General features: G+C 55.3%; 2 protein-coding genes across 5 annotated transcripts in view; one reads left to right on the top strand and one right to left on the bottom strand.

Annotated features, from left to right (window-relative positions):
- EPS15L1 (epidermal growth factor receptor pathway substrate 15 like 1) overlaps positions 1 to 3063 on the top strand; it is a 97133-nt gene extending 94070 nt beyond the window's left edge. For 2 of the 4 annotated variants that reach the window (XM_032412312.1, XM_032412313.1), the window contains exon 24: positions 1183 to 3063. In XM_032412312.1, the coding sequence (XP_032268203.1) occupies positions 1183 to 1329 (147 nt within the window). In that variant the 3' untranslated portion in view covers positions 1330 to 3063. The remainder of the gene's footprint in view (positions 1 to 1182) is intronic. The other 2 variants (XM_032412314.1, XM_032412316.1) reach the window with 1 other exon arrangement.
- Positions 3064 to 22305: 19242 nt separating this feature from the next.
- KLF2 (Kruppel like factor 2) lies at positions 22306 to 24813 on the bottom strand. Its single transcript, XM_032412166.1, has 3 exons — positions 24658 to 24813; positions 23590 to 24412; positions 22306 to 22981 (listed from the first exon to the last, which is right to left on the bottom strand). Exons 1-3 carry the CDS (start codon positions 24730 to 24732, stop codon positions 22806 to 22808), a joined length of 1074 nt encoding a protein of 357 aa, XP_032268057.1. The 5' UTR covers positions 24733 to 24813; the 3' UTR covers positions 22306 to 22805.
- Between the last annotated feature and the right edge of the window lie 869 nt (positions 24814 to 25682).

Below are 25682 nucleotides of genomic sequence, written 5' to 3'. Positions count from 1 at the left end.
GTGCTCCCAGTGGGGTCTGTTCGGGCCTCCACGAAGCCTGTGTGAGATCGGGATTGTCTGTATGTCTGCTCCCAAGGGGCGCCTTTCAGAGGGCCGGCCTGCCTCTTTCTTTGGTGTCCTCCTGTGCTTAGCAGAGAGCCGGCAGAGCCGGGGCCGAGAAGAGAGACACGAAGGGACCCGAGCCCATGGACAGGCCGCAGCCTTGCTCGGGGAGGGGGGAGGGGCGGAGGGGCATGTGACTCAGGCCCGTGGGAGAACCAGGGACCCACACCCGGGGCAGAGCATGTGAGATCTAGCTTTGCTGTGCTCTCTGTAGACCTAAGGTGCCTTGGATGGTCTGAAACCACCCATCTTGTTTAAAACTTTCCTCCTTTGTTTAAAAAAGTGGTTTTTTTTATTGGACCTTTTGGAAAAGGACGTCAAGAGCTCCTGGACGGATCGGCAGCGTAAATGCCAGGGCTCCCATAAATGCTCAAGTACGAGGTGGCTCCTAGTGGGCCCAGAGCTCCCCGGGCCGTGGCTGGGGTAGCGACAACACATTTCAAGACTGTGTCGTCTGCGCGCATTTGAAACGCAGCGCCGTGCATGTGCCAGAACTCTCCAGTCCCAGCGCCTCCCTCCCGCTGGTGTCGTCGGCCTGTCAGCGAGGCCCAGGCCTTGTAGGTTTGCTCTTTGAGCTCGTCGGTGCAGCTGAGGGCTGCTGTGGAGCAGAGATCAGTGCGCGCCCTGAGAGGAGGCGGGGCGGGGGCCCCTCCCTCACACCCCCTCGAAGCCTCAGAGACTCCTAGCTGGGGACGTGCGGGAACCCTCTGTGTCCCCAGATGGGTGCCTAGCAGTTGCCTGCTTTGGCTCCCTGCAGAGGGCTGGGCGGCTAGTTTCTCTGAGGTCCGAGGTGGTGGCTGGGGTCAGACTCAGCCCTGTTTCTCGGTGCATGTGACTGTGGGTCGGGACTGGGGAGTGCGTGTTCCCCGCCCGCTCCCGACCAAGACATGGGCTCCTGGCGTTTTCTGGTTTTCATGTGCACACCAGGCAGTGCACCCCCCCCACCCAGCGCACCCCAGCATTGCATTTCCCTGCACCCCGACAGCACGTGACGGGTGTCCTCGTGCCCCGGCCCCCCCACCCCAAGCGGCAGGTCGCAGCTCCTGGGCCAAGTAACCCAACCTCCATTTTCCTTTGCAGTTTGGCAATGAGGAGCAGCAGATGGCCTGGGCCAAGCGGGAGAGCGAGAAGGCCGAGCAGGAGAGGCTAGCGCGGCTGCGGCGGCAGGAGCAGGAGGACCTGGAGCTGGCCATCGCGCTCAGCAAGGCTGACATGCCCGCCGCCTAGGCGCCCGGCCCGGGGCGGTCCCGCCAGAGAACACTCCAGCCTGTCTGTGCACGCACATGCACACGTACACACCCACACATACACGCACATACACACGCACACACATGCATGAATGCGCGCACACGTACCCACATGCACACACACCCACACGCATGCACACGCACCCACACGCACACGTACTCACACACATGCACACACACTCACCCGCACGCACACGTACACGCACGCACGCACACGGACACACACACGCACACACGTGCGCGCGCGCTCACAGTGGTCCCCGTTCACCTTGTGACATGTCACAGCCACTGTTATGTCAAGGACTTGCTGGTCACAGGGCCTCAGGCTCTGGGGGCTCGCCCAGCAGGGAGGCCTGGACAGGGGCCGCTGCCGTAGATGCTGCTCTCCGCGGTGACGTCCCTGTCGGGTGACAGCGCCGGTTCTCACTCCGCCTGGAGCACAGGATGAGTCGGGGAAGCGCGGTGACTCCTTGCCTTTCGTCTCCCACCCGGGCGCACCCACCCTCACGCCGCCCCGACCTCCCTTCCGAGACAGACATCTGGGCGATGTATGCATTCGTTGTATAAAATTAAGTTTGAATGATTAATATAAAATATTTTAATACAAAACGATCTTTTTTCCCCCTTTCATTTAAATATTATTTTCCTTGCATTAACATTCACACGTGGTGTCAGGCGAACCAGCCCCACAGCGGGCGGAAAACCAGGTGGAACATTCTTGTTTTGATCCTAAGCATTTGAGTGGCTTTTAGGGCCACAGAGTCAATTTGGGAAGTTTCTGGGGGTCACCCTGGCACCTCAGGATGCAGAATGTTTCTGAGATAGTTGGTTGTAACCTCATTGTCACTAGAGTAGGTGGCCCTTTGTCAGGGCCCTCCAGTTTGAAGAAAGATCCATGCACCGTTCACTGAGGCCTGGTCTGCATAGGGGGCGAGGCCTCCTACGAAACCCGCAGTCAGAACCGGGAGGAGGGAGAGTTTTCCACTAGGATGCAGCTGATTTCCCCTAGAACATTCCAGAAGCTTGGGCATAACTGCAGGGACGACCTCAGGAGTTGCCGAGGACATTGCAGATCTGCCCCCAGCTTTGCGTTTCACTGTCCCCAGGGAGATGGGACATCCCCAGGCCACCTCCTCTCCGATAGAGATGATAAATCTTTCGAATCTGAGCAGCCTGAGCACAGCCCCGGAACAGAAAGGTGGCAGAGAGCCTCCAACCCCCAGGCCGTGCCGGTTTGGAAGGGGATGAGACGGGGACGCCAGGACTAAATAGGCCCAGAGTGTTCCCCGTCAGGATCCGCCTTGATGGGAATCTCAGGGGACAGAGCCCCAGCCCCTTGTGGTGGGGCTGGATTCTGAGACCCTCCTTTGGGAAAGCTCTTCAGTGTTTGTTCTGTGCCTCTGGGCCAAGGTCTCTGGCCGCTCCCCTTCCGCAGCCGAGGCGGGCTGCTCACCGCCGCCCCCTGCATGCTGACTCCATGGGCTTCGTCGCAGCCAGGGAATCGCCCTGAGACGGGCATTTACGGACTCGTTTTTACATTGTAATGAACTTTACGTTTTAGACGCAGTTTCAGATTTGCAGGGAAAAAAATCACAAAGAGAATACAAAAGGGTTCCCACAAACCCCGCACAATTTCCCCTGTGTTTTAACAGCTTACGTTAATATGGTACGTTTGTTAGAATTCATGAACCAATATGGAGTTATTATTAAAGGTCACCCTTTATTCAGTGTTTTTACCTTTTTTTGTCTCAGGACCCCACTGTATATATAGTTGTTTTGCCTCCTTAGGCTCCTCTGGCCGGAGGCGGTTTCTCAGACTTGCTTGCTTTTTGCTGACCGTGACAGTGTGGAGGGGGCTGGGCAGGTGTCTCCCAGCATGGCCCTGGGTTTGGCTTGTCTGGCGTTTTCCTCCTGCTGGGACGTCGGGGTGACGGGTGGGGGCAGAGCACAGAAGAGATGTGGGTCCCCATCATCAACACCATCTGTCGCTGCTGATGTTGACCATCCTCTGAGACGGATGGACTTTTGAAGGCAGCTTTTCGGACGCAGGTATTCTGTGACACAGGCCCCTCTCAGGGTGATAACCTGTGCGGCTGAGAGGACACCGTGAATCGAGGCTTTATGCCAGGGGCAGGGAATGTGGAGGGCGCCCCGGACAGTCAGGGCCCTTGGAAATCTCCCTTTTCCGGGTTATGGACAGGAGGTCCCCGAGATCCCGGAGGGCACGGCGTCTCCTGGTGCCCATGAGACGGCCTTGCTTCTCGGTCATTAGCTCTGACACGGGCCTGGGACCTCTCGCAAAGCCTGCAGGCGTCCTGAGCTCTGATGGGCCCCTAATCGTCTCTGGAAGAGCGAGAAGCTTCGAAAACGTGTCCGGAGGCGATTCCTTCCTCTCCCTGAAGTGGGACCATCGTGTATCCCCTTGGGGAAGTCACTGTGTCACCGCTCCCCAAGGTGCTCACGGCTCCGCACTTGAGCGTGAGGTGAAAACCTCACCGTTTTTGGTGGTTCAACCTCCATCCTTTTGTTCCAGCCTCAGAGCAACCTTGCAGGCGAGGTGAGTGGGATGATAGTGCATTTTCCTAATGGGAAAACCGAGGCTCGATGTCTGTACTCATTTGCCCGGAGCCCCAAAGCCCCAGAGGGGCAGTGGCTCAGCATTTTGCTGGCCTTAGGAAAGGTTTGTTTTTTCTTGCCTGCTGCTTTTTTATGTATGCAGTGCACCGAGAAAAGGTGCAGAAGGAGTCTCCTTATGTCTTAGAAATGGAGGGCCGTGCACTGAATTAGGAGTTCTTCCCCAGGGTGGGTGCAGTGGGCTTTAGGGGACCCTCGAACCCCTGAGGATAATACGTTTGTGGATTTTTCTTGTTTTATTTATTTTTTTTTTTTGCGGAGGGTGTCCATGACGTTTTCATTCCATTCTCAGCGGTTCCCAGACTACCTCCCCTCCCACGTTCCCCCACCCCAAAAGGTCATGAGCCAGTTTTAAATCCTGTTTCCTTTTTCCCCAGCCTCATACACACGCTCAGGGAGACCCCCACACAGACAAACACACTCATCTGCTGTGCAAAGAATTAGCCTCGAATCCGCCGATCCATCCGCACTCCCACAGGCTCTCTCTGCCTCTTCCTTGGCAAGGAGCACGCACAGCCTTTCCTGAAAAACACAGTGTCCAGGTTGAAAGCAGTGATTATGAAAATCTCCAAACATAATAGCCGCGAGAAGAGAACCATGAAGGCCCCCCACCGCCCCCGAACACACATCGCCCACTGTCAGCTATCCGCCAGATTCTGCTGCCTTCCCTTGGCCGATCCCTTTGCGGGCAGGCTGTGAGGTGGTTCTGTCCCCGTGTCCTTTCATCCTTCCACGTTCAAGTGCACGTCACTCAGAAAGGTGGGCACCTTCTCACACAGCCGCCAGGCTGTGATCACACCTAGAGCTCAGAGTCACACCCTCCTTCCCTTTAGTCATATCCTGCACATGAGCGGCGACATTTGATTTGGTGACATCACTGATGTACTACCCGATGGCTGGAAGCCTTTGTCCCCTTAGGATGTGCCCCCTCCACCCCCCACGGCTCCCACCTGTGGCAGCTACTTCCCCACCTCCTCGTGGGCCAGGGACCCAGCTCCCCAGCTCCGGCTGCAGCGGGACCAGAACCCGAGGGTCCAGGATACCTGGTCGGAGCAGCCTTTTGCAAAAGGCTGATTGATGATCTGCAACTTGCTCCAAGTAAACGGAATTGCATCTTCAAAGCCAGTTTCATTTAAAAGGACATCCTAGTCCTGGAACAGTTGTGGAAAGCTATTTTTAAAACAGGAAGCGTCCGAGAAACAAAGAACCTGCCTCTTGAAATAATGGAGTAAATATTTCTGCCCCCTTATCAGATCTGGTTCCTTTGAAACATGGGTCTTTTTGTTTTGTTTTGTTTTGGTTTTTTTCTCCCAAATTTTCCCCAGTAAAAGTTACCAGGAGCCGTACAAATTGTATCATGAGCTGTTGTTGGAAAAAACATAAAGGGAAATGTGATCCTTATCACCAGCTTATTCCAAAGAAATTACGTGATGTGGGCTTGCATGGCTCGCGTTGTGTTTATGTTTAGTGGGTTTTTAAATATCTCTTTGATTTGCTTTCTGGCGGCTGTGCTGTGTGCAACTTTGCTTCATGACCTTGAGCAAGTTACCTAAGTGCTCTGGGACTCACTTTCCTCATTTGCCCAAGGAGTTGGGGCTGGACCACCAGTGGAGGACCTTCCTAGCTTTAAAAGTCTGAAGATTATTATTCAAGTTTCCAGAAAGGCACGTATTTTAGGATTTCGAGTAACATAAAAGAGGAAAATAGAAATCATCCCCTTAGTCTCATCTTTACGTAAAATATTTTGTGCACATATAGACAACAATGTTGTATTATGATCACCAAACTTGCTAAGAGACTAGAACTTAATTATTCCAACCACTAAAAGCAAATTACAGTTAAGTCATGTGAGAGAGGTGCTATGTATTGCTACAATGGGGATCATAATATATAAGTGTATCAAATTAACATGTACACCTTACATGTACACAATGTACAAATTTACACGATGTCACATGTCAAATGTGTGTCAATGAAAATATTTTTCCATGCATTAAAAAAAATGAAAAAATATTTTTCCATTCTTGATAACCATTTGAAAGCTAAGGGGGAAATACTAGCTTAAATGACTAGTGTGTGTGTGTGTGTGTGTGTGTGTGTGTGTGCATGTGAGCGTATACACTATTATATATTTATATTTATATAAAAATACTATTATATATAATAGTATTATTATTATATAATTACTAGCCTGACATATAATAGACTATTATATATAATAACACTCTTATGACATGTAGTATATATAACCTATCAATATCAATACATTGTGTCGATAATATAGATCAATAATATAATATATATCTTTTAATATAAACTTAAAAAAACCCAGTACATTACAAGAAACCCAAGTTTCATAAATGAGCAATTCTGTGACCTGGTGATGGTTTTCCTAGACTGACCTCCAACCCAGGGGTAGAGACCCTTTCTGAGGACCAGAGCGTAAGGACTTTTGAGATAGTGGTCTGCAGTGAATGTTGTTTCTTTGTACTAAAGACAAAGGGCAGAGTTTCCATTCCAAGAGCCAAAAAAAGACCCAAGATGAGATGTAGCCATTGTTCAACCGTAAACACGCTTTGTAAAGGAAGTGAGGATCCTGATTCTAAGGGAACAGCATGGTAGACGGGAACTCCCGATTCTTTTCCGGTTCTAGATCCTAGGATAAGAGGACCTATGGCTCCTCTTCCCCTAGGGGAGACCAGGGAAGACACAGCAGCATGAAGAGCCCCTGGGTGCGCTGGGGAAGGACACAGCCTTGAGTCAGACAGACTTGGTGTAAATCCAGCTCCCCACTTGACAGATCTGGGGGCGCCCATTTCATCCCTTGGAATCATTTCTCCTCCTCCGTAAGGTGAAGATAATCACTCTCTCTCTCAGGGCTGTTGTGAGAATCCATAGCTGAGTTCCCAGCACATGCTAGATGCTCAAGGTGGAAAGAACCATAGTACTACTTGTTTTGTTATCTAGCTAACTGTGGTTAAAAAAAAAAAAAATACCCCAGCCCCAACCTAACAAAACCTAGCATCTCAACCATTTTTTAGTGTACGACTCAGGAGTGTTGACTATCTCCCCATTGTTGTGCAACAGCTCTCTAGAACGTTTTCATCTTGCAAAACTGAAACTTCATACCCATGGAACAACTCCCCATTTCCCCCTCCCCCCAGCCAATAGTAGCTGGTTTTGTTATTACTGATTCGGATGGTTATTGCTGAGGCTCGGGTTGCTACGATAGTGATTGCTTTGCACTTTGAGAGCAGGGCTTAGGTTTTCTAGTTCTATTTAACCCAGGAACATGCGGAGAGGGGACGCTGTCTATCCTAGCTAGTAAGCTACCGCACTGTTGCCTATGATGAGAGTCCAAAGAACATTGATCGGTATGGGGTAGCAGGGAGACGGGAGGCCCGGAGCTGCCGCGAACTTTCCCTGAGATTGCATGAAGGTCTATGGGGAGATGGGGGCTCGAGTGGACCGAGTACCTTGTGTAGACCAAGTCCATCATCAGCCGACATCCGGGCAAATGGTGCTTATGTCCGAAACCAAGTGCTACCTTTCATTCGGCCAGGGGACTTTCCACGTGAGGGGGACAGATGCCCCTTGTGTGGCATGGCTGGACTGAATCATGGGCTTGTCACCACTTCACCAGGGGTTATTTTTATAGCCGACAAGGAGACTTACTGGAAATGGCTTGGCATGCATGCATAGAAAGCTCCCGGGATGGGGTGGCTCTTCAGGCCCTTGACCAAGACATTCCCACAGAGCAGATCCCTTCCAGCCCAGGAAGGATTCTGGGGATCCCCAGCCTTCTAGAGGAAGGTTCTGGTTCTTTGCGGACATATGTTGAGGCCACAGAGCCCTCACCTGTACCATGGTCCTCTGGCCCTCATGGATTCCCCCAGCCAGCCTGGCCACCTGCCCCCAACTGGCCCGCAGGGGGGACATTCTATCATTTTCCATTTTCCATGCCCCTTTCTTGAGTTGCCCTCTCTCTCTCTCTCTCAAGCAGGGAGTGGGCCAAGGAAGGTGGTTCATTTAACAGAGGAGGTGACAGGAGACTGATGTTCGGCTGGGGGGCTCCTTTTAGACATGGAGTACATCCCGCCCCTTGGGGACGTCTCTCTGTCCCCCAGGCCCCTGTGTCCCAGCGTGGGAGGAAGCCCTGCGTGGGGCATTTTCTGATACTTCATCTTCAGGACATTTGTCACATTCCCAGCAGCAAATTTTCTGTCTTCAGCTGCCTCTCTCACATCTGATCAAGCACTCAGAACCTTGTTTTTGCTCACATTGTCTTGCTGACATGACACCCCAATTCCTGGGCTGGTGCCACATGTATTTTCTGAACTGCATTTTTTTCTTGGTTGAGCAAACAAGCAGGAATTTTCCATCAGGCAACAGCTGATTGCCTCCCCACGAAACAGGCCGTTGGTCCCCTGTGCTGCCATGGACTTTCTTGCGGGGGGGGGAAGCAGGGACCCCGGACAGACCAGAGACTTTGGCAAGGCATCAATAAGGGTTTAAGTCAAGCCGGGAGACTCCTCACCTGGCCTTCACGGAGGGCCTGCGGCAGCTGTGAAACTCGATCTAGAAAATTCTTCCCACTTAGAGTCAGTTAAAGGATGCAGAGTCCGTTCGCACTGAGCCCCTCCCAACCATTACCTGAGAGTCTGGGACTGACCACTCTGTCTGAGCCCTGGGGCCTGGGGCGCTCTCTTGCTGGGCATCATTTGTAACTTTCTCTTAGGAGCCTCCCTACCAGGTAGATCTGCTGCATTTCTTCAAAAACCAGACGCCCTCAAATGCAGTTGTGTTTCCAGAAACAGGAGATGGCTACCCGCAACCAATGTACTTTGAATCAGATTTAATTCAGCCAACGTTTACCATCACATTGTACTAGACCCTGGGTCAGTAGACTTTTTGTAAGGGGCCAGATAGTAAATATTTTTGGCTTCTAGGGCCCAGTGGTTTCTGTTGCAATCACTCAAGTCTGCGATTGTAGCACAAAAGCGGCCCAAGGATATATGTCAATGATTGCACGTGACTGCCTGCCAATAAAACTTTATTTACAAAAACATTTGGGGGGCCAGCTTTGGCCCTCAGACTACAGTTTGCCATACCAGATCTAGGGCCTGAGCTGGAGACTGGGGAGGCAACGGGGAGCCAGACATTTTCTCTGCCCTTATGGAGCTCCAGCTGAGTTTATTTTTTTATGAGGGCCAAACAGTTTTTGATTTATTTCTCTGGGGTGCAGGTGGCATTACTTGGAAGAATAAAAATGAAATGCTACGTTGTTCACAACACCATTAAACCAGAGGTCCCCTCCCTGTTTCCCCATAAGTTTTATTTATTTATTTATTTTAAAGATTTTATTTCTTTATTTAAACACAGTGAGAGAGGGGACACAAGCAGGGGGAGTGGGAGAGGGAGAGGCAGGCTTCCTGCCGAGCAGGGAGCTCGATGCGGGGCTCGATCCCAGGACCCTGGGATCATGACCTGAGCCAAAGGCAGACGCTTAATGACTGAGACACCCAGGCGCCCCTCCCCATAAGTTTTAGAGTCAACATGTTGAAAAGGAAATTATGTAACGTAAGAATGGCCCCTTCTGTGAATCCAATGACAATGTCAAGGTCATACTGTTGTTTTGATCCCCCACTCTCCATATTAGGGGCGCTCTTTACCATCTTGGCTTAAGGCTGACAAATGCATGGGCTGAAAGGAATTTTTTTAAACTGCAAGATGGAAAATCCATTGTTTTTCTGAACATCACTCATATGTCCAATTACACACATTAGTGGAGTTCTATACTGTATTACCTAATGACATGGATAAAGGGGGTTTGAACTCACCCTTTCTGAGTGTCTGTTGTCTGTTGTTAATAGAGGAATGGATGTTCTTTTTTTTTTTTTTTTTTTTAAAGATTTTATTTATTTATTTGACAGAGAGAGACACAGCGAGAGAGGAAACACAAGCAGGGGGAGTGGGAGAGGGAGAAGCAGGCTTCCCGCGGAGCAGGGAGCCCGATGTGGGGCTCTGTCCCAGGACCCTGAGATCATGACCTGAGCTGAAGGCAGACACTTAATGACTGAGCCACCCAGGTGCCCAGGAGTGGATGTTCTTGTCAGCAAAGCAGAGGTAGAGTTACTGCCTGGGAGTCTGAGAAGCTCCAGGTCAGTTGTCTGTTTTTATGTCTGATTTTCCAAACGCAATCTAGTTATTTGTTTATTTATAAAACTGGTAAAATACACATCTACAAAATGTACCCTCTTACGCATTTCTCAGTGCTCAGTGTTAAGTACATTCACGTTGTGCAGCCCTCCCCGCCTTCCATCTCCAGAACACTTCATCTTGTGACACTGAAACTGTCCCCATTCAACGCGATTTCCCCATCCCCTCCCCCGCCCCTGGCACCTGCCATCCTTTCTGTGAATCTGACGACTCTAGGGACCTTGTCTAAGTAGGGTCATGCAGTCTTTGTCTTTTGTGGCCGGCTTTTTTCACTCAGCAGAATGTCCTCAAGATTCCTCCATGTTGTACCAGGTGTCAGAATTCCCTTCCTTTTTAAGGCTGAAGAATATTCCAGTGTGTGTGTGTGTGTGTGTGTGTGTGTGTGTGTGTGTGTGTATCACGTCTTGTTTTCCATTCACCCATCAAGAACAGAGACACTGGGTCCAAATTCTATTTTATAGTCACCAAAGAATTTTTTTTTGTAAATGACAAGTTACAATTGAAACCTCTATTCCCATTTTCTTCTTTTAAAAATAATTTTGTTTTTATTGAGGTGAAATATACAGAACATAAAATTAAGTAACCATGGAAAGTGTACAATGAAGAGGCACTTAGTACATTCCGTGTCGTGCGACCATCACCTCCAGGTCCAGAACATTCCCCTCCCCCCAAAGGATACGCCGTCCCTGCGCGCAGTCACTCCCCATCCCGTTCCCCCAGCCCCCGTCGACCCCCAGCCTGCGTCTGTCTCTATGGATCTGCTGGTTCTGGACCTGATCACACACGATGTGGCCTTGTGTCTGGCGTCTCTAACTCAACACAATGTTTTCCAGGTTCACCCACCTTGTAGTACGTGTCACGGTTCCTTCCTTTTTATGGCTGAACATGATTCCGCCATTTTGTGTACGTATCCATACTTTAATGGACATTGGAGTTCTTTCGACTTTTTGGCTATCACAGATAGTGCTGCAATGAGTATCCCGACTGTTTCTTAAACGAGCAAGCCAACAGCAGCAGCAATAAGAAAAACGATTGCCAGAACTTTTCCTCCAGGCAGAGATCTTTTGGGAGCCCCCCCCACCCCACTTAAAAAGGCACCCAGGCGGGGCTCACTCATACTTGAGAAAGGACCAGTGCAAGGTCACCTGTCCCGACACCCCCTGTGTGCTTCCATTGGGAGCCTCAGAGTCTTCCCCCGGCAGAAGTCACTCAGGGGTGGGGCAGTTGCCTCGGACATCGGGATCGTCCCCACATGTGGCAGTCCCCCTCCCCTAGTCCCACGTCCCAGAGACCCCGGAATTAAATAGAATGAGTGGAGGGGGGGCGTGCCTGGGTGGCGCAGTCGGTTAAGCATCTGACTCTTGATTTCGACTCAGGTCATGATCTCAGGGTCGTGAGCTGGAGCCCTGCATCAGGCTCTGCGCTCAGCTTGCAGCCTGCTTGAGATTCTCTCTCTCCCTCTCCCTCTGCCCTTCCCCCCACCCAAATAGATAAATAAATCTTTAAAAATAAGTAAATAAATAAATAAAATGAGTGGGCTTGCTCCTTTGAGGCTCCATGGTCTCTCTCATAATAACGTCACCATTCCTTCATTGAGCACCTACTGTGTGCCTGGCCTGGTGCAGGCCCTGCCCGCAGAGGGAGCCCCACCAGGGGAGCTGCTAAGGCCCCCTTTTGACAGCAGAGGAGATGAAGACCGAGAGCCACAGGCCGACAGTGGTGAACTCAGGAGCCCAGCGTGGTCCTGTCCAGTGCCCCCAGCCCCAGCCTCGTCCCCCCAAAGCCCAGACCCTGGCGGGCAGGGAAAAGCTGGCCCCTGCAGGGACCCGCACACATGCAGGCAGAGAGGTTTGGTGGGAACTGACTGTGCTTGATGTAACAGCTTCTGAGATAAGAAACCTTTCCTTCGACAAACCTCTGTATGACTCAAAACGAACCCACGAGTCCCCGGCACGCTGGCCTGTCACCCCGAGCCGCGCTGAGGAAATGAGACATCAGGATGTGTTTGAGGTTTGGGGTTCAACGGAAACACACCGGGAATGTGGAGAATTCTGCCCTGGAGAGGCGGGATTGGCGTCTCTGGGCATGTTTTCAAGCCAAGCGGAGGGACGGGGCTGGCTGGATTCCTTCTTGCTTTTGGAACATCATAGAACCCGGAGGCCGCAGACACGGGCTTTGGCTGAGGAGTGTGTCTATTAGACTTGGGACAGTCCCCAAAAGGCCAACTTGGGGTCAAGGTTGAAATCAGGGGTGACTGAGGTGGAGGGCAATCAGGATGTGCTGGAGGAGGCAGGATGGCAGCCTCGAGAACAGCATCTGGCGTTGGCGGGCGCAGAACTATTTCCTGAATGACTGTGACAATTTAGAGCCGCGTGTCTCAAAGTGTGGCCTGCAGACGGCCAAGCCAGTCCCTGGGGCGCTGTAGGCATGCCACCTCCTGGGCCCTCCCTGAGGCCCTCCAGATGGGATTCCATCCATGCTGGGGGGCAGAGCGGAGGGGACAGCCCAGGCTGAGCTCCCACCGTGTGGCATGAAATGACTCTCTGATTTGCTTTTCTGACCAGCCCAGGGGGAAGTGTGGCTCAGCTGGACCGGGCAGTTGCCCAGGGCTATGGCCGGGAGGCGAGCGCCAGAGCTGGGGATCAACCTGGGCCACAGACTCCGAGTCCTGTCTACACTGCACACTGCATGCTACCCAGCATCCTCTTGGCCTCTCTTGGAGTCCATAAGAAATCCTGTCATCCCAGGAAACCCTGGATTTGGGGTTTTGCTTTATGAGTACCAGGAAGCAAAGCCACTTCACCAGCTCATGGTGCTGACCCCTTCCCAACCAGGCGCCCCCACTCATGCACACCCCTCGCCGCTGGCTGCTCAGACCCAGTTGAATGGGGGGAGGGCCAGATACCCGTCCTGACATCCCCACCCTGGTTAGATTGGCCCGCATGACAGTGGGCAGGGCTCCTGCTGGGGGAATCAAGGCAGGCTTCCCAGTGGAGGTGACACTTGAGCTGAGCCTTGAAAGGTGGACTAGGTTTGTCCCATGGACTCACAGGAGGGGCTTCCTTGGCAAAGATGTGGACTTGGGGAGGAGGGAGGGTGAGTGGGGGTAGGGTGGGTTGACCTTGGAGATGAGGATGGGAGGTGGGGGGTGCATGGGAGCAGTAGAGGCTAGAGGGAGGTGGCTGTCGTAAAGGGCTGGAATGCTGAGTGAAGGACTTTCCAACATGCTCTAAACCAGCAAGGAAGGGGTGTGTCCAGATGGCTGGGGTAGGCTCTCAGAACTGCCAGCCTTGGAGCCATGAGGAGCTGTTCTTGGGGGTTGGGGGGTAACCTGTGGGAGTCAGGGCAGGCTCTGGGGCTATGACCCCAGAGGAACCACGGGAAGTCCCCAGGGGACACCCAGAAATCTCACGGGCACCCCAAGTGTGCAGATGAGATGAGTCTCAGGTACACCCAGGCCCTTGGGCAAGACCCAGATCCCCCCCACCCCCCACCAACATGGAACTCCACTCAGGAGCTCAGGCCCCCCAACAAATCTCCCGCTGCCACGATTCACTCATTAAGGCTCCAAGCAGGTTCCCCTGCATTACTGTTATTTAATTCCCACTCATTTCTGAGTTTGCCAAATTTCTCTCTATTTTGGATTTCTAGTTTCATTCCACTGTGGTCAGAGACCATGCTTTGTGTTATCTCAAACCTCGTCAATGTATTGAGGTGGGTTTTGTGGCCTATCCCGGGGAATGTTCCATGTGCACTTGAGAAGAATGTATTCCGCTCCTGTTGGGTGGAGTGTTCTAGACATGTCTGTCATAGCTAGTTGATTTATAGACTCCCTGTACTTAAAAATAAGTTTTAAAAAAGCCAGTGTGGGGGAGGGGGGAGAAGGGGGAAAAAGGCTTGTCAAGAGAATGTCCCGTTCACTTTGTTCTAGGTTAAAACAGAGTCCAGTCCTGGCAGGCCGTGTGCCGTTGGGGCTCGGTGGTGTGGCCAGCTCCCGTGGGACGTGTGTTTGTGGCTCCCGAGGGCCAAGGGAGCCAGCGTGTCCCAGTGAGAGGCCCCCACTGCCTCTGAAGGAGAGCCGAGGGGGTCGGCCTGTGTGAAGGCCTCGATTTCTGGGTCCTGGCCAAGCGCATGCCCTGGCCCGGTGGAGGGTCTCTGGGTCTGGTGTTGCCCCTCGAGGAGGCTGTCCTGGGGCCTTTGGGGCCTGGCAGGGGGGGTGCTGGCTGCACCCAGAGCAGCCTGCAGGGTGAGCGGGCGGGCAGGCGGGCGTGCCGGGTGTGAGCGGCACCTTGACCGCAGGCTGGTCCAGCTCCTGGTGGTGCTGGGTGTCTCTGCACAGCCCGGGCCGCCGCGAAACCCTGACTTGTGGGGCGGCCCCAAAACTGGGCCACCGGCCGCGCTCACCTCCCCGCCGTTTCACAGAGGAGGAAACTGAGGCCCAGTGTGTGGCTAACTGGGGCTGACCCAGCAGTGAGCTGGTGAAGAACTGAGATCCGACTGTGCTGGGACGTTTGCAGGGGCCAGTAGCGCCTGGCTGAGCTGCTCGGGAGAGAAAAACATTTCTGAGCTTCTGAGCAGCCGTGAATAAAGCTTTGCCAGAGAAGACAGGGGCATCCAGCAGTTCCAGGTCTGGCTAGCTCCCCACACCACTGAAAGCAGGGTCTTGAAGGGATGTTTGCACACCCGTGTTCACAGCAGCGTTATTCACAATCGCCCAGAGGCGGAAGTCCCCTGAGTGCCCGGCAGTGGCTGAACAGAGAAGCAGAACAGGGTCGAGCCGTACTGTGGAGTATTACGCAGCCCTGAACAGGAAGGGGCTTCTGCCGCGGACTGCAACATGGATGAACCTGGAGGACGTTAGGCCGAGGGAACTCAGCCAGCCACAAAAGGACAGATACTGTGTGATTCCTCTTGTGTGAGGTCCCTGCAGGGGTCACAGCCAGAGAAGCAGGAAGTAGAGGGTGGGGGGCTGGGGGAGGGCTGCGGGGGGCAGTGTTTCATGGGGACGGAGTTTCAGTTTGGGAAGATGGGAAAGTTCTGGAGAGGGACGGTGGGGATGGCTGCACAACAGTGTGAATGTGCTTAATGCCACTGAATCGGACGCAAAATTGGTTCCAATGGTTAGTTTTATGTTCTGTGCATTTTACCACAATGAAAAGCTAAAGAAAATAAGGGGTGTCCAGGAAGAAAGTGGGGTGACTGGGGAGATGGAGCCGGAGAAAGTGCTCAGGCTGGGAGCAGGGTCTTGGCAGGACCTCTGTCCCCACCCTTGTCCCATCCTCCTTGGTCTACAGGGGCTAGGATTGGGGGGGGGCAGGTGGCTCCCTTGGTTGGTGCCAGCCTGGATTTGGTCCCTGCCCCCAGAGAGCCCCCAGTCAGAACCAGCCAGGGAGCAGGGACCCCCGCCCAGGAATCTTGGGGGAAAATGTTCAGGGAACCAAGAGAAGAGCAGAGAAGGGTGTGAGCGCTCGAAAGGGAAAGGGGGGGGCCTCTCCCAGCTGTGGGTCACGGCTGAGGAAGCCTGTCATAGCACATGAAGGGCAGGGCACAAATGATGGTCACTGCCTGCCTTAATCTTCTGTGGCTCCCCACTGCCCTTCAGTCCTGCAGCTCTGGCTCATCCCTGCCTCTTCCCGTGCATTCCAGTCAAAACCACCTCCTCCTTCCCAGAAGCCCCACGTGCGGCCATCTCCCTCCACCGCACTCCCTCCCGGGGCGGGGGGGTCAGTCCATGAGCCCCAACATTGGAGGCAGGACACGTGCGTGTCCCATGAGGCTGAATCAGTCGCGCCTGCCCAGAAGGCCCAGCTGAGGACCTGGGATTTGTGGAGGGGAGAGAGTGGGGAGGCGTGAGTGGTCACTGAGTCTCAGCCTTGGGGAGTCTGGGTAAGGATTTGGGGGGTGGAACTCTGAGGAACTCTGGCCTTTCTTGCTGTGTGATCTGGGGCAGGTGGCTTCCCCTCTCTGAGCCTCCTCATGCATCCCTCACCTCCTAGCCCATCAAGAAATCCATCTGCCCCCCAGTTCCATGTGCTTGGCTAATTTGCTAATGTGTGGTCAGGCCTGGAGGAGCCCAATCACTTGAAAGTCACTACGTATGTGTTCAGAAGGATGAGGGCCCTCGGTCGTCCCTCCATCCCAGGGAGTGGGTGAGGTCTGCTGGATGGTCAAGCATCTGGAGGTCCAATTGCTGCTGGCCATGGGAAGAAAAGAATTTCCAGCTGAGGAAAGAGTAAGTACAAAGGCCCTGAGGCAGGACTGAAGGGTGTATCTGTTTATTCCCAGAGCCACAAATGGCCACAAAGGTACCCTGCCTCACCCTCCCTCTCTTCCAAAAAAAGAATTGAAATTGGTGAAATATGGATCATTGCGATATGCCTCGTCCCTCTGCCTCCCTCATGAAATGGGACTGAACCTGGCCTTCAGGGCCCACACAGCGAAGGGAAAGTCCTAACTCAGAGGAGTCCTAGCTAGCATCAGCGTGTGACTCTGGGAAATGCCTCTGGGCGTCAGTTTCCTCTTCTGCAAGGACAAGGAGATGATGCCTCCGAGGGGCCACAGGCCTGCAGCAGAAATGATGTGCTGAGGGCCAGTGAGGGGGCCACTCGCCGGCAGGCACAGAGCAGGAAGCCGGGGTGCGGGGAATGGAGACTCCCGAGCCAGCTGCTTCCACCTCTGCCTAAGGACGGTTACCCAGGGCCCCAGTCTTTTGTCCCGTGGCCGCCTGTTCCCACCTGAGGATCTGCTTTCTGGCTTCAGGCCTACAGAAACGACCCCAGGACAGCTCGGCCAGGTTGCTACCCGTGGCCACAGGAAGAGTGCGTGAATCGGCAAATGCAAAGGCCCTGAGGCAGGACCAGGGGAGCGTACTTGGCTGACAGCAAGGAGGCCAGTGTGGCTGAGTGGGCGCACAGGAGCGAGACGAGAGCAGGGAGGGAGAGGCTGGGGCCCCTCAGACCACGATGAAGTCTTCGGATTTATTCTAAAATGATGGAGAGCTGCTGGGGGACACCATCTGATTTGATGGGGGAGACACAGTTGTGCCCAATATGGCGTCCGTGTAGAGGAGCCATGGGTCCAGCCCCCTTGTTTTCAGGTGGGGAAACTGAGGCCTGGAGACACACAGTGACTGCCCATTGCAGAGGCATCCCGGGGGTGGGGGGAACTTTCATTTCAGGCAGACAGGGCTTCAAGGCTCAGCTCCATTACATGGACAGTGGTCTTGCCTCCCCACACCTCCATTTTCTCACCTGTAAAATGGGCACAAACTCCTTGAAAACACTCATTGCGGAATCTGTCTCATAGAAGTCTCACCCCCTGCCTCCTATCTAGTCCAGTGCACGGACGGACCACCTGTGTTCATCCATTCAACTGTCGATGGACCCTGGGGTTGTTTCCACTTTCTGCTGGTTGTGGGTCCTGCTGCTGGGAACATGGGCATACGGGCACCTGTTTGAGTCTCTGTTTTTAAATCTTTGGGGTCTACAGTCAGGAGCGGAATGGCTGGGTCACATGATAACTCTGTTTCGCTTTTTGGCGAACTGTTTCCTGCCCAGGCCTCCTTCTGCTTCATATTGCAGCATCTCAGGGAACCCCATTCACCCAGCCAGGGTCCCCCAAATATTTGTGTTTCCTGACATTCACTAGGGCCTCCAGGAACCACGATCATGGGGCGTGGAGGAAGACCCTGCGAGCTTGATGTGTTTCAGGATGTAGACATTTCGAGGCACGGGTAGGAGCTGTGACGTCAGGCTGACCGGGGTTCGAGCCCCGGCCCCACCACGGGCCCAGGCTAGCCTTTCCCTCTGGGAGCCCCGCTTTCTGCATCTGAAAAACTGGGGTGGCTATCCTCCTGCCCCCACCCCTGTTTGGTGGAGGGTTGAAAGAGAGGACTTGCGGAAGGTGCCCAGGATGAAAGCACCTGCCCTAGCCCTTGTGGCTCAGTTAGCATTGGGTTAGTCATTCAATAAACTTGTTCACACTGGATCTGGGTGCCCGCCTGAGGCTGAGTCACTTCTGAGTCACTGCTGCTTCCCCAGGACTCAGCTCAGGGCAAAGGCATTGGGTGCATCTGCTGAATGAATGAATGGGAGAGAGAGAAGGGGGGAGAGAGAGAGAGAGGGAGGAGGTGAGGAGGTGGGGAGAAAGAAAAAGAGACAAGAGAGACAGGGACTCCAAGAGAGATGGGGTGGGGATTCATCCAGACCTCAAATCCAAGGACCAGATGGCCCCGGGGGGAGACTTGCCGCGCTGGCCACACCCCAGTGCTGGGCGCCACCCTCCCCCTGCGTTCTGTCATTCTGTCCTCAGGGCAGCATCTTCACTTTCCAGACTAGGAAACAGCCCTGCGAGGCAGACATTGGGGCTTCCGCTTCCGTGGGAGAGAAGGGTTTTGCCTAAGCAGTGGTTCTCACTGCAGGCGGTTCTGTGCACCCCCTCCCCAGGGGACACTTGGTGACGTCTGGAGACATTTTGGTTGTCATGACTGAGGGGCTGGGGGTGCTACGGGCATCTGGTGGGTCGAGCCCAGGGGTGCTGCTCAACATCCTCCAGTGCACAACACGGCTCCCAACAGCAAAGGAGGATCCAGGCTCAAATGGTGCCAAGGGAGAGAAACCCTGCGTCAATTATTTGGGGGAAAAACAATTTAGGTCCCAGGCTCACATTACACAGCAGAATACATTCCCCATCCGTTAGCTGATGTAAACAGGTTGATCCTGTTACCTCCTCTCTCCCTCAGCTGGTGCATTTAAATGTGTGCAATATCTTAGGACCTCAGTGAGTCACTAAATTGCAGATGCAAAGGGGCGTCTGGGTGACTCAGTCAGTTGAGTGGCCAGCTCTCGGTTTCGGCTCAGGGCATGATCTCAGGGTCCTGGGATCCAGCCCTGTGCCGGGCTCTGCACTCAGTGGGGAATCTGCTTGAGGATTCTCTCTCTCTCTCTCCCCCTCTGCCCCTCCCCCTGCTTGCACTCTCTCTCAAATAAATAAATAATCTTTTAAAAAATTGTAGATATGAAGTCTCTTAGGTGGTCATGGAACCCCTAACCAGTGGTTCTCAATCTGGGGTTAATTCCACCCCCCCCCTCCGCCCCAGGACATTTGGCAATGTCTGGAGATATTTTTGGTTGTCACAAGTTGTGGGGATGGGTGCTGCTGGTGTCGAGTGGGTGGGGCCGGGATGCCACTCAACATCCCAGAATGCACAGGGAAGCCACCACTACAGAGCATGATCTGGCCCCGATGTCGACAGATCGAAGGTGGAGAAACCCTGTCCTCAGCACCCACCAGCTCAGCATTGGAGCCACCTGGCCCTGGTGCTTTCACGAGCCATCTCTGGCCTGTTGCCTCGGGACTCCCCAGGGTGATGCTGGGTCTGGGTGCTAAGTCAGCTTCACCGATGGGGCAGGGTGCTGAGTCAGGGACTCACTTTACCCTCTGAAAGCTCACATTTCCTCTACTTCACACCATATTCTGTCACCAGCCTGGGTGTCCGGGGCTCCCTGACATACAGGAAACTTCTGGCAGAGAAACAGCTCTTGTACCCTCCCCCCAACTCTGGAGTGACTCTTGGGAGGTCATTTTGGCGATGCCTAAAGTCCCCGCCAAACCTTCATCCCTTCCAGCCTCTTTACTCACCCCCTGCCCAGGACAATCTGAAATATGGCCAAATACATATATATACTCAGTGCTTGTTTGCATAAGCAACTTTTGGCACGTCTAATGGAATATTATGCAGCCATTTCAAATGGTAATAAAAACATATCATGGAGGGAAAAATACGGAAAAATGGTTTTAACCTTGCTTGGAAAAAAAAGGGGGGCTACACTGATCATCACAGCCATGTGAAAGCAATTCAACCACTCACCAGAAATCCCTCCCTCTAACAGCCTCTGATTGGAATCGGGTTACAGAATGCAGGGTAAGTTGTTTTTCTTTTTGATATTTACCATTTTGTCAAACGGATGCCAGGACTTTTTATGGAAAGGAAAAGTGTCAAGGTTGGGTGTGTTCTTATGGTGATCTGAGATGGGTCCCAGCGGTGAGGTTTTTATTCATACTTCTCTCTGGGTGACATCTGCCATCAAAGCTTGCTCCTGGCAAGGGGCCACCTCCTTGTGTAGAAAAGCATTGAATGCTGCTCTTTTAGGAACCAGAGAGCCAGTTCCTCCACCCTCGGCGCTGCTGATATCTGGGGCTCATCCTCTGAGCGCTGGGCGGAGGGGGGGCTGCTGGGGGGACTGTCATGTACATCATAAGCTGCTTAACAGCACCCGAGCCCTCCACCCACCGGATGCCCAGCAGCACCCCCGGCCCCCAGTTGTGGCAACCAGAAATGTCTCCAGTCTGGTCACCCCTGGCTGAGAAGCACGCATCCAGAAGATACTTGATGAAGGTTGACATTTGGGTTTTCAGAAAGGGACAGAAAGAAAGATGAGGGCTCTTTCTGCGGTAATCAGTGCAGGCTGAAGCACACAGCCCTGCAGGAGCATGGCACTTTGTTTTAGCAGCTGGAGGCGCTCAGGAAACAGAAGCTCAGCAGCTTCTGTCCCGTTACAACTGGCCTCTCATCGGACTCAACTTCCCCCCAGGGGAACCTGCGAGGTGTTTTTGAGCAAGCCAGAAAAATGGCTTTACCTGCAAGTTTAAACTCAACCGGAAAGACTGGAGACCCTACAAAACCTACAAACCTACAAAAGGTTATTTTAAATCTTTTGTGAGTCTTTGTTCTGCCCCCAGTGCCTCCGGAATCAGCTGTGAGCAAAGAAGAGCATTTCCACAGGGTCGGTGGGGCCCCGGCTCGCCTCTGCTCTGGAACAGTTTTTGCAAAAGCCGCAGAGAGTGCGTACGGGAGGCTCACACACTCACACACCCTTCATCACCAGCGGCCCCCGGCCCAGGCTATTTACTCGAGAAAGATGAATCAGATTGTCATCTCCCATTTCTGCTTTTTGTGGATTACCAAACGCTCTCAGCTGTTTCCAGGACTGCCTTCGGGGGGGGGGGGGGGGGGGGGGGGGGGGGGAAGGATGGAGGGAGGGAGGAAATCCCAGCCTCTGTCGCAATGGGGCGAGAGTGTTTTAAAATAGGCGCTGCTTACAAGCTATTTTCACTTTCTGGAAACAACTTGTGCAATTGTTGGTAGTCATGGTTACCCACCCGGGGCCCTGAGAAGGGGGAAGATGAGGGGGAACCTGCCACGGAGAGGCACCTCCTTGCCCGACCGAGACATTCGGGGTGCAGTGCAGGGGTCTCCCCTCGATTACGAGGTGGGTTTCTGGAGTGGCCACCTCCAACCACCAAGGCAGGGGCTCTGACGTGATTCCCTCACACCAGGGCACCTGTAGGGATGGGTCTCATAACCCTCCAATGCAAGCAACAGATGGGTTGTGCTGCAGAAAGCCCCCGATCCTTCTAGTGGGGTTCAGGTCCCTCATGAGGCAGACAGACCAGGCTAGCATCCTAATGCCACCACTCCATAGCTACCTTTCTGGGCCTGTTTCCTCATCTGGAAAAGAGAATCCACCATACATAGCCCTCAAACATGGAATTCATTTCTTCTAACAGGATGGGGAACTCATCCCTTACAAAAACTCCTGCTAAAAGGCAAGACTAGTAAAAGGCAAAGCAGGTCAGAAGCTCAGCATTTCTCCCCTTTCAAAAAAAAAAAAGAAAGAAAGAAAGAAAGAAAAGTGTGTGTGTGAGGGGTGGGGGGAGCCTGCACACTCCAGAATTTTGGCTGAAACCTCAGAAGCTTCCAGAAAGAGGTAAGGCTTTTTTTTTTTTTTTTTTTTTTTTCAGCCCAGAGGAGGCCACGTCAGTGGGACCAGCACTTTCCCCAGCTCAGGGGAAAAAGAGGCAATTTATGGCTCAGGGAACAACCTTAAAATAACTCTCCCTCAGTCTTAAAATGTAGTGTTTAAATTTATAGAAAAACCCACAGGTTCCTGGCAGCTGGGTGCTGCAGCTGGCAACCCAGGGTGCTGGCTGGGGCAGAACACACTTCACCCCACCTCTGCCAGGCTGCCCTCCTGAACCAAAACTGCCCCTTCCCCCCACGCCCACCCTACACCCCAGCTTCCAAGCAGTCAGACCAGCGCTGTGATTTTTCAAAAGATGCAAAACTTTTTTTTTTAATTAAAAAAAAAACCAACAAAAGTCTTATAAAAATGAACCAGGGAGCCAAAATGCCCACCTGTCTTCCTATTTACAGTAATACAATATCTGTCACAGTCACTATGTACAATATTATAAAAAATGTCGAAGACAGTACAAATTAAGGCTGTATTTCTCACAAGGCATCAAGCCTCGATCCTCTAGTGTAGACCCGGTGGGGGGGAAGACGACACTTAATTATTGCACCATTTTGAAAACAAAACTCGTCAAGGAGGATCGTGGTCTTCTCCCACCGGGCCTTCAGTCTCTGATGGGGCCGGGGCGGCGGTGGCGGCGTCGTGGGGGGGGGGGAACCCCCTCAATGGCCACGCTGTGCCCAGCCCGGTCCTTTGGGCCCAATAAATACCAGTCACAGTTTGGGAGGGGGCCGCGCCCGGCGCGTGGGACCCGCCACGGCCGCGCGCGGGTGGGCGGGGGGCGTCCGGGCTACATGTGCCGCTTCATGTGCAGCGCCAGGTGGTCGGAGCGCGAGAAGGCACGGTCGCACAGGTGGCACTGGAAGGGCCGGTGGCCCGTGTGCTTGCGGTAGTGGCGCGTGAGTTCGTCGGAGCGCGCGAACTTCCAGCCGCAGCCGTCCCAGTTGCAGTGGTAGGGCTTCTCGCCTGCAGGGAGGGGGCGAGAGCGGGCCTCAGTTTGCTTCCCCGGGACTCGGCCTGTCGGCCCCGGTACGCACACGCTCCCCGCGACCGTGGCTACTCGGGGGCGCGCGCGCAACCTGCCCCTAACCAGCGCCCGAAGCGCGGGGGGACCTACGTTTTGGACCTCTAGGGATCCTAGGCACGCGCCCCTAGCTCTCGAACCTCCCGATTCTCGGCCCCAGGGCGCCCAAAGTGCGCACTCTCGGCTCCCCAAGGCTTCGAGCCACGCCCCCAGGGGAGTCCTAAGCCTGCATCCTCTCCCCAGCGTTCTGAGACCCAGCGCCCCCCTAGGTTTCCTCAGCGCGCGGTGGCACCCTGTCCCCAAAGCCCTGAGCCACGCTCCCAGGAGGGTGCTAAGCGTGCGTCCCTTCCCCAGCGTTCTGATACAGAGTCCCCCTAAGGTTCCTAAGCGCGCACGCCCTTCCCAAGCTCTTGAGCCACGCCCCCAGTGGAGTCCTAAGGGTGCGACCCCTACCCAATCTCCTGGGCCACGCCCTGGGGGGGCGGTTCCCTAAGCGCGCGCCACTCGTCCCGAGCCCAGCCACCGCCCCCGGCCCGCGCTCGCCGCCCACCTGTGTGCGTGCGCAAGTGCGCCTTGAGGTGTGAGCTCTTGGTGTAGGTCTTGCCGCAGCCCGCGTAGCTGCAGGTGTGCGTGGCGGTGCGCTTGCGCGGCCAGGAGCGGCGGCCGCGCTTGGGCTTGGCTTCGAGCAGCTCCAGCGGGGACGCGGGAGGCGTGAGGAGACCTCGGGCGGCGGGCGGCGCGAGGCCCAGAGCTGCTGCGGCGGCGGCGGCGGCCGCGTCGTCGAAGAGACCGAAGGCGGCGGGCGCGGGCGGCGGGTAGTGCAGGCCGGGCCCGGGCGCTCCGAAGCCGGGGCCGCCGAAGGGCGGCGGGTAGGGGCCGCGCGGACCCGGCGCAGGCAGGCGCGCGGGGCCGTCGGGGCTGAGCGGCGGCGTGTCGGGCGGCGGCGGGGGGCGGCCCCCGGGGCCTCTCATGCACGCAGCTGCGGGGCCCGGGGCGCCCTCGCGCTTGAGGCCCCGCGGCCCGCGGGCCAGGCCGGGCGCGCAGCCGTAGCCTCCGCCGCCGTCCGCCTCGGGGGGCTCGGCCTTCACCAGGCGGCCGGGCGGCGCCAGCAGGAAGCGGCCGTGCAGCGCGGGCCCCGGCGGCACGTCCAGCTCGGGCCGCAGCAGCTCGGACACCAGGCCGCCCGCAGGGGCGCTGTAGGGCGGCGGTGCGCTGGGCTCGGGGTAGTAGAACGCAGGCGGCGGGGGCGGCGGCGGCGGCTCGGGGGCGGCCTCAGCGCCAAGGCCGTCCAGCCCCATGGACAGGATGAAATCCAGCACGCTGTTAAGGTCGTCGTCGGTGCCGCCTGCCTCGGGCTCTGCGCGCGGCCAGCGCTGCGGGTGACAGAGCGGTAGGGCGCGGGCGTGAGCGCGCGGCGGCTCTCGGGGATCGCCGGCCGCCGCCTGCGTTCTATTACCCTGAGCCCACAGTCCCCGCCGCCTTCGTTTTACAACACTGAGCCCGCTGTCCCCGCCGCCGGCGTTCTACTACCCCCGCAGCCCACAACTTTTACTACCCTGAGCCAGCCGCCCACGCCGCCCGCGGTCCCGGCCGCCCCCGATGTCCCTGCCGCCCTCACCTCCTGCAGGCCACGCTCGCGGCACGGACTGGCGAAAGTGGAGAAGGACGGCAGGATGGGCTCGCTCAGCGCCATGGCTGGGACCCGGGGCCGACGCGGGTTCGGGACACCAGTGAGTGGCTGCCCGGAGCCGGGCTGGTCGGGGCGCGGGCGGGCGGGGACGCTCTGCGGCCCGCGGCCGGGCCCGCCCAAGCCTTATAGGCGCGGCGCGCGCGGGGGCCGGGCCAAAGCGGCGGCGGCGGAAACGCGTCCCGGATGGGGACGAGCTCCGGGCGCAGCCTAAATTTAGCCGCGGTATATAAGCCGGCGGGCGGCGGCGGCCGTGGCCACTGCGGCCGCCAGGGCTCTGCGCAGCCTGGCCGGCCCCTCGCGCACGGCCAGGCCGCGCCCCCCTCCCGGGCCCGCCCCCGCCCGTCTCCCCGGCGACGCGTCAACACGCGCTCCACAACAGCAGCGTGACGCCCAGGGATCCCCGGGGCGCCCCGTGGGCTCCCGCCTGCTCGAGGACCTGGAGCGGAGGCGGCATCCGGGACCCGGGACTCTGAGTGGAACCCTGGGGCCCGGGGCCTCCGGGGATCCCTGATGTATGGGGAGAATGGTCCCCAACGCCTCAGAGGGGTTCCTGGAACCCCTGATGATTGGCGAGATTGGCCCATAGTTTCAGAGGGGTCCCCAGAATCCTAGATGGATGGGTGGGGTTCCCGGGAACCCTGGTGGCGGGGGATTGGGGTCTCCAGGATTCATAATGGGTGGGGAGACTCGGCCTCTCATTTTCTGGGGGCCCACTAAGCCTGACCCACTGTTATGCCCATCACTCTGTAAAAAACCTTGTATGATGATGTCAACCAATGTAAAGTCCTTGAGATGCGCTCTCTCTCAGGGAAGCCCTCCAGGGAAACTGAGGCCCACGGGGCTCTGGGAGAGGCTGGTAGGCCTGGTGCCTTTACTGACTTGCATAAGTGAAGAGGCCGAAGACAAGGATGACAATCTCTACTCCAACATAGACCCGGCACTGGGCGGGAGTG

The sequence above is a fragment of the Phoca vitulina genome, unplaced genomic scaffold (assembly GCF_004348235.1).
Source record: "Phoca vitulina isolate PV1807 unplaced genomic scaffold, GSC_HSeal_1.0 scaffold13, whole genome shotgun sequence".
Classification (NCBI taxonomy): Eukaryota; Metazoa; Chordata; class Mammalia; order Carnivora; family Phocidae; genus Phoca; species Phoca vitulina.
This window is presented reverse-complemented; position numbering and strand designations above follow the sequence as displayed.